This window comes from Gavialis gangeticus, unplaced genomic scaffold (assembly GCF_001723915.1).
Source record: "Gavialis gangeticus isolate Ggan-Ray unplaced genomic scaffold, GavGan_comp1, whole genome shotgun sequence".
In the NCBI taxonomy this organism is placed as follows: domain Eukaryota; kingdom Metazoa; phylum Chordata; order Crocodylia; family Gavialidae; genus Gavialis; species Gavialis gangeticus.
The window spans coordinates 148529365-148537753 of NW_017729025.1; the positions used below are offsets into that span (position 1 = coordinate 148529365).

An 8389-nucleotide genomic window follows, 5' to 3' on the forward strand; every position below is an offset into this window, starting at 1 on the left:
ATGGAAAGAGCCTAGGCTGGGGAGGAGGTAGAGAAAGGCTGGAGCAAGGAGGAGCTTTTAGGGAGTGTTCAAGGCAGAAGAGACGGAGTGTCAGCAAAGGGGGCAAAAACTGATCGGGGACAAATAGCGGGTGCTGTGAGTGAGGAGGAGGGCAGAGCTGGAAGGAAAGTGCCATCTCTGCTGCCCAGGGATGTTCCAGGCCTGTTCAGCAATGCAGAAACTGGAGAAGGAGCAAAAGAAGGGAAGAACCAGGGTGGGCAATGGGAGGAAGGGGCAGCTCATTGCAAAGTGGAAGATGGAAGCTGAGCAAAGGAGAAAGTAAAGGTAGAAACGGAGGCCTGTCAGCAGCAAGTGAAGATAAAAAAGGGGAAAAAGAGAGGGAAGAAAGAGTATTCAATGGACTGGAGACAAAAGAAGGGATAGTGAGCTATGGTGAAGGAGAGTAAGTAGCTGTCAGAGGACTAGATGAGAGAAAAGCATGTGGTTAGGTGTGTGACTGAGCTGTGAGACGCTGTCTAGAACTGGAGGCCGGACGAGGACCTCAGTGAGAAGCAGCAGACTCTCAGCTGGGGTAGGCTGGAGAACTGAAATCATTTCTGCAGAGGGCAAAAACGACAAAACCGGGCCTCACCACCCTGCTAAAGAGGGAAGAAAGGACAGCCATGAGGTCAGCAGATGTAGATCACAGGCTCAGAGAGGGTGGCAGATGAGAAGTGAATACAGTGGGTCTCACAGAAGGCAAACCAGGATGTAGGAACAGGAGACTGAAAATAGCATGGCGGAGAGGAGGATCCCAGCACCATAATCAGATCTGACTGCTGGGGGAGCTTCAGAGTTGCCCAGTCTCCATGGCTTCAGAGACCCAAGGCAAGAATGGGGGTGGCTGCAACGGTGGGATCTTTCCAAAATGGACAGCCTTGACACCAGGTTCTGCTTAGCTGCTGGTTCTGGATAAACCAGTGAAATGTGTTTGATTTAAACACAGCCTGGGATCCCCACATGCACCCCTCAGCCATGCTTCCTCTCTCTAATCCAGGCATCAAGCACCCAGACCTCCTACATCTGGAGGACAGAGAAAGGAAGCAGCTTACACAGCACATTACTAGCTCAGGGCAGTCCAACTACTTGCAGTGATTCTGCATTACATGACCTGCATTATAAACCTTAAGAGCAGGTGGTTTTGGCAGGCAGGTGCCCCAGGACTTCACTCTTTATAGTCAATGCTTCAGATCCACCAGCCTCCTGGGCTTTGCTGGTCTCATCTGAGGGAACTATGCTTGTTTGTCTGATTCCCAGCACAGCAATTTCTGCAGTTACCTTAACACATGGGTGTTGTCAACCCAGCACTGATCACACTGGTTGGTTCAGGAAGACTCTAAATCTGTGGAGTCATTTAAGAGGCAGGTAACACAAGCACATCTAGTGCAGGCACAGAGGGCTGCTAGAGCTGCCAGAAGTAACTCTGGCACCTCCTCAAAGCAACTCCTCACTCCTGAAATCATCATTGAAACATGTGACAGAACCAAGCCCAGTCTGGGGCTGAGATAAATCAACAAGGGAGGGTGTATATTAATTTGCCAGCAGTACCTTCCGTCCTCCTGGCCTCCGCTCAGTGCCAGGCAGTGAAGAAAAGGCTCTTAGTATTGCATGTCGGCCTTGGAAAGCACAGAAAAAGAAAAGGGGGAAGGGAAAATGAGGGCTGAAGGCTCCATCAGTCCATGGAGAATGGGGGGAGACCCTAAGGAAGAGACATCAGCTGACGATGAGTAAGGGCAGAGCACAGCCTATGCTGTTACACAGCTGTGCTATATTCAGAAATGTTGTAGAAACATCACAGAGTCTCAAATTGAGCTCCAAGACCTGCAGCCCTGATCCTCTGCCAGTGTTGACCAGCATGGCTTCATTGTAATCAATGATCTTGTCTACCCAGTCATCCCCTACAGCTGGTTCTTCAAGGAGTAAGTAACCGGAGTCATTGCTTCTTCCCCACTTATATGCCCTGCAGATTCCCAGCCACACTCGACAAAGTATTAAGCTGTGCAGAATATGAGATATACCAAATTAATCTACAAAACAATAGGGAGGACAGGACAGCATGCAGAGGGAGGAAGAGGAGGAGGTCAAAAGAAAAAAGAAGAGGCGGAAAGAGAAAAAGGGTGCTAAGCTGCCTGACTTCCCTGCGTCGCTCCTCATTTTGACAGGGAGGTCTCACAGGATACAAGATAATGCCCCCATTTTCAAATGTATCCTGTACCCATGGCTCCCATTGACATGAAGGGGATCAGGATGTTCAGCACCTCCAAGAAGCAGGATGTGAAAGTCCCGAAGCAGCCTTGGGTCTGGTACAGCACTAACATGGCTCAGTGCCTCTTAACATTAGCACCACAGTAGGCTGATTGGAAGGGCTTTTCCCACAGAGCAAGTATGGGCAAAGGGCATGCCCAAGAGAAAGGAGGAAAGTAAAGGAGTAAGCAGGAGACAAGGGGTGTAGGGGAGAAAAGAAGGAAAATGTAAAAGCAAAAAGGAGGAGTGGGGTGAAGATGGGATGAAGATGAATAGGGGAAAAAGGGTAAGAGAAGGGGCATGGAGCAGAGGAGGAGGCTGGAGAAGATCATGGGGAGCAGAGCAGAAGCCAGGAGGAGGGAGATGGAAAGGCAGTCAAATGGCAGAAGCTGGTGTCACTGGGAAGTGTGTTTTGTACCCATTCTAGGCATAGGCACACTTGGATTTCCTTTGACTCCAGCTCCCCCATGGTCCTCCTTAAAGTGACTTCCATTCCAAGGAGTGGGATATGGACTGTGCCATTCTTGGGAAATCCCAGTTGAGTCCTTTGCCAAACTGACGTGTGCCAACCCTGTAGCAGGCACAGGTGCTCACTACATGGTGTTTTGAGCCTTGAGTCCCACCTACCCTTTTTGTCCAAAACCCTGCTGTCCCAGGTTCTGCATCAGCATGCAAATGATCATGCAGTAGTGCTTTGCACAGAAGAAGAGTTCTTGATTTTATTCTTTTATGTAGAAATCGCAGCAGGTCCCCCTCTGAACATGGCTCGCTTCCCAGCTCCAGCTGCACCATGCTTGACCTGCCTACACAGCAGGAACCCTCAGTGCCAGCCAGAATTTCAGAGTGCCCAGCCCATAGCAGATGCCGCTGTTCTCCATGGAACCTGTTGGGTGCTGTGCAATTCAGAAAATGTGGTTGTGTAGACAGCAGACACGCTGAGTCTGGAGGCACCAACCTTGTGGTGGGGAACAGAGGAAGGAGGGGAATGTGAGAATTCAGCACTTATGGGAGACAAGAGAGGAAGAAAAAAAATGTCAGCAGCATGGATGCAAAGCTAGCATGATGCCTGTTGCAGTAGGTTCTCCTGTGCAACCATATGCGGGCAAACTACTCCATTCTGGAGGCCGGTATGCAGCATTCATGAAAAGCAAGGGGACGGTTGGCAGAGGGATGCCCTTGCCTGGGGCTGTATATCAGAGTGCACGGGACATGACTCTGAGGTCTGGAGCGAGCTTTAGGCCCTTGGAGCTCAGCTAACTGGAATCACACAGTGATTCCTTGGAAGGGGTGGGGGTCATAGGCTGCCACTCTACATGTAGTGAGGCCCTCTGGATAACATTGCATTGTGAGCGGTGCGGGAGCTATAGAGGAAATCACTAAAGCATGACTTGAATCAACCCTGGCATGTTTTCAGAAGGCTCCCGCTTGATAGGAGTGTTTGAGCCTTTCGAGGCAGGGCTCTGGAGCCAGCTCTGGGGTTTCAGTAGCTCACCAATGACATCTAGTGTCCAGATGGGAACACTGTAAATGAGCTAATGTTGAGCAAATGTAAGGGTAGTGGGAAGGAGAAACAGGCATCAGAGCCTTGTAGTCTGTTCACAGAACAGGCACGACAAGGACTGACACCCTCACAGCATTCCCAGGCTGCCTCACTAATACACCTTCACCCTGACTATGGAGGGACCCCCCTCATGGGGGCAGGGGTAAATCTCTGGGCCTATTCAGTTCTTACCCTATTTTCTGAGGCTACCAGCAAGGACCTACTTAGTGCCAATTGTGCTGAGGGTTTTGTGATAGACATACTCCCCATCCAGAAGCTGTAAGAGATCCACATATTGTAAGCTACTGAACAGCTCCTGGGGAACAGCATCACCAATTACTGTCAGCCTGAATGGCGTTGGGGTGAGGGACATACAAGCTAGCAATATAGATGTACAAGGTCATTATCAGTCTTCAAAGTTCACCAGCCCTTCCCACTCCCAGCATGGATGTGTTTAAAGTTACAGCCTCTGAAATAATGAACACACCAGACCATAACACAGGAACTGAAAAGTGCCGAGTCTAGTGTTGAGAGACATAAGCCGCATAAGACCTGCAAAAGGAGTTCATTAAGCCAGGCCTATTAATATGCTGTAGGCTTGTGCAAAGCCTCTAACTGCAGTAGGATCCAGTGCCAGGTTTCACACTCCCAGCCCCTGAATGCAGTAGGAAGCACCCACACAACCGAGCAAGTGCCAGCCTTCCCACTCTTCAGTCCGTGGGATGCAAAGCCCGAGGTGTATTTATGTCGAGATTCACCGTCCTGGCTTCAGAAAGCAGTGGGGAGAATGCGTGTTCTGTGTTCAGACTGGGATTCACAGAATGAACACAGAAAGGGCCTACATCTCTGATGCACTGTTGTCCTAGGATTCATGTGCAGTAGCGTGGCCTGAACTTTGAGATGCAGATGAAGCCATGCACTAGTGCCAGGATTCATACTGAATGCAACAGGATTGCCCTAAGGCAGGCAATTATAATGCCCAGATTCCCACCCAAGTGTATTGAAGTGCCTGGCTTCATGCCCCAATACATTATAGTGCCAGGCTCTACACCTGAGGGCGTTCTAGTGCCAGAATTCATGCTCCCCACCTGCAAGTGCAGTAGTAGTAGAACTTGAAAACTGATTAGCTTGCCTATATGTTTTCATGCATCTCCCAATGCTTTTTGTCTCAGGTCCGGGATAAGAAACTTCTCAATGACCTGAATGGAGCTGTTGAAGATGCCAAGACAGCCCGGCTTTTCAATATCACCAGCTCAGCACTCGCCACCTTCTGCATCATCCTTGTCTTCATCTTCCTGCGATACCCGCTCACTGACTATTAGACCGAGGCCAGCAGCACTTGCAGCCAAAATGCCTCCATGCCAGAAGTGTCTGCCGTTATTTCCTGTAGCAAGGACACAAACAATGACCCATCTTGATTGCAAAAAATACAAATAAACCGATAAATAACTAAACCCAAGGGAGCATACCTTCCCTGACCCCAGCTGGTATGTGAACTTCTGTAGAAAAGGGTTTTACTTTTACATTTTTACAGGAAAATATTTATTTTTCGTGATGAAGAAAAGCGTGCAACAATGATGATGGGCAAAGCAGAGAACTTTGATGCATTTTGAGCCGACAGACCTAGCTAGGGACAACAACCGCAGCAGCGGAGGAGAACATGGTGCCCTCCATAACCCAACACTTCAAGTGAAGTGATATGACCAGCTCAAATGGTGGGCTGCTCAGGGGATGGAAACCAGTAGATGGCCTTATTGAGAGAGGGGACCTCCAGAGCTCCCAGGCATCTCTCTGGAAGCATGTGAACTGATTAAAAGCTGGGGAGAGGGAGGAAAGAGTCCAGCAGCAGAGAGAAAAACCTGACAACCAAGACAGGGCTGATTCAGAAGATACCAGATGGTTCAGGCCACTATTAAGCCCTCTTTCTTTCTCTCTCTCTCTCTCTCTCCCTCCCTCCCTGTGTATGTTTTGCTCTTTTCCCTTCTTTAATATAGGAATTTGTTCAATTTAATTTGAAGACCATAATAATATAAAACCCACCACCACCTCTGGAGAGTGGAATTCTAGAGAATTCATACTAGAAAAAACCCTCAAGTCTCCAGATAAAGCCCCAAAGAATTAAAAGGAAAAACCCTCCTTGGAATCCTTTGGAGAATGCTGAGAATGTGGACGGATTCTGGAGGATTTGCATAGATCCTGTATACTGAGTGCTACTGTATTTCTGTAAACGTTCAATAAAGATACCTCTGACATCCGATGCCATTGGCTTTTTGTGCAGTTACCTCTGATTGGGTTTTTCTACCCCTTCAGTCCATGTTTGGATCCGAGGGAAGGCAGAGGAGGGAATTAAAACACATTGGATCCTGTCTATATGGCTTCCCTCCTGACCAACAACAGTAAGTCCTGCCCACTCGATCCCACTGGGGCACACCAATGGCCACCAGGTAGGTAGAGCAGATGATTCAGGAGTGGCCCCAAATGGAGCTGAGCACCAGCCGTGCAGCACTGCCCTTATGTTTCACTGAGGCAGAGAGCCTCAATACAGTGCTAACTGTTCGACTCTGGTGTGCCCAGATTGAGTGAGCAGGTAGAGTTTATTTTGTTAGAAGCAATGTAAACCTAGCTCTCCACCCATGACTGCTGGAGAAGAGTGTGATATCACCCAAGCGTCCATAGAAAGGGGACCAGAATGAACACAGAAAGGACCTGCATCCCTAATGCAGTATTGTGTTAGGATTCATGTGCAGTAGCATGGCCTGCACATGAAATACAGAGAGTACTCCTATGGGCTAGTAACTTGTGGAGAAAGGTCCTGGCCTTTCTTATAAGTCCCTTAGCAAAAAACGATTAAGGTAATATCATGCTTGCAGCTGTCTGAATGTGCTGTGACCCTAGGATTTCCAGAAAGGAAATGCAGTGCATGTATACCATGAATTCAGCTGTTAAGGGATTCAGGATCACAGAGGTTTAGCATCTAGCTCTTGCCTCAGGACAGCTGGGTTCATAATGTGGTGGGCCTTAACTGGAAGCCCACTTGGGCTTATTGCCTAGCCGGCAGCCCCTGCCTGGGGCTCTGACCCCTGGTTTACCCTGATTTTGGTTCTGACTCCTTGCTCATCTTGACCTCAGCACTCCCTATCAGTTCCCAAACCTTGATTCAGCCTGTGACTGGGGCTCTATCCCTGGATTTCCCTTTGGATCTGGTAACTTGGTCTCTGATTCCTGCTCCCTGACTCAGCCTGTGATTTGATCCCTGCCCTCCCACATCTAACCACTAACCACTTGCCTAACCACCAGGCAAGACTTTCTCTGCCCTGGTCCTCACACACAGAGCTGCAAGATGGAAGGTTAATATTGACTCTGTAGACAGCTGCTGCCCAGAAGAGCCTTCAGCTAGGAATAACAAGAGTTGCTACAGGTCAGGGCTGATGTGCTCTGCTTGAGCTGTATGGGCACCTACCAGAAAACATCACACACATCAATCTAGGGATGTAGATAGACCTCATCCTCCCCTGCACTGTTGTTCTCAATCAACTGAAAACAAGCTGAAGTCCTAGTAGATAGGTTCTTGCTCAGCTGGACTGGCCAGTTCTACATGTTTCTGTTGGGGTTGCACAGTTAATATATAAAGTAGATGATGCCCATATACCATAGTTTTCAAAGGGCTCCACAAAGGTCCAGAGGTTTTGCTCCATTTTGCAGGTGTAGAAACTGAGGCCGATAGCTGTCATGGGACACTGCCATCATTAGAGTTGCACATATCCAATTCCATTTGGAGGTGCCTAGAGCCTGATGCTTATATCAATGCTGTGCACCCACTGCTGGCTGAAGCTGTTGTGCACGTCTGTGGAAAATCAACTTGTGTATATCCCAGGCTGGACACCCAGAAGCTGAGGTGCTGCAAATGGATGGACTTTTTAAAAATATAGGCTTCAGTGACTTGTCCAAGTCCTACAAGTTAATGGTAAAACCAGGTCTGATATCCAGCTTACTAAATGCATAGGCCTGTACTCAGTCTAGATCAGTGGTTTTCAAGCTGTGGTCTGTGAACCCCTGGGAATCCACAGACTATGTCTAAAGGGTCTGCAAAAGGTGACTATGGTCAATCAAAAGTAAATGAATACCCAGAGCTTTCAAATGGGTCTGCACCTCCATTGGAAATTTCCAAAGGGCTCTGCACCACCATTTCAAATTTTTCAGGGGTCCACAAATTTTAAAAGGTTGAAAACCACTGGTCTAGACCAATGGTGCTCAACATCTTGGCTGCACGGGTCAAATGAGAGGTGTGGGGCTGGTCTGCTGACTATATAGGGCCCACACACTGGGAATAGGTCCTGCACCACCCAAGACTAGTCCCATGCAGTGGGATTGGGCCCTGTGCTGCTGTGCACACCCCATCCAGTGCATGGGGCAACACTATTTGGCCTGCAGGGCTCTTCACCGATCTGGAAATTTGGCAGGAGGGGAGCAGGCTAGGGGGTAAGCACCCCTGGTCTAGACAACCAGAATCACCTCATCTTGTTCTACCAGAGCTTGTGTGTTGACCTGCTAGGCACACTGCAAGGC

At 48.8% G+C, this 8389-nt stretch overlaps 1 protein-coding gene across 1 annotated transcript in view; it reads left to right on the forward strand.

Moving 5' to 3' along the window:
- The window catches only part of IFITM10 (interferon induced transmembrane protein 10), a gene marked incomplete at its 5' end in the record, with an annotated part of 26266 nt that extends 20186 nt beyond the window's left edge, over window positions 1-6080 (forward strand). The window contains one exon of the mRNA XM_019519748.1: window positions 4996-6080. Within this exon, the coding sequence (XP_019375293.1) occupies window positions 4996-5145 (150 nt within the window). The remainder of the gene's footprint in view (window positions 1-4995) is intronic.
- Window positions 6081-8389: the final 2309 nt, after the last annotated feature.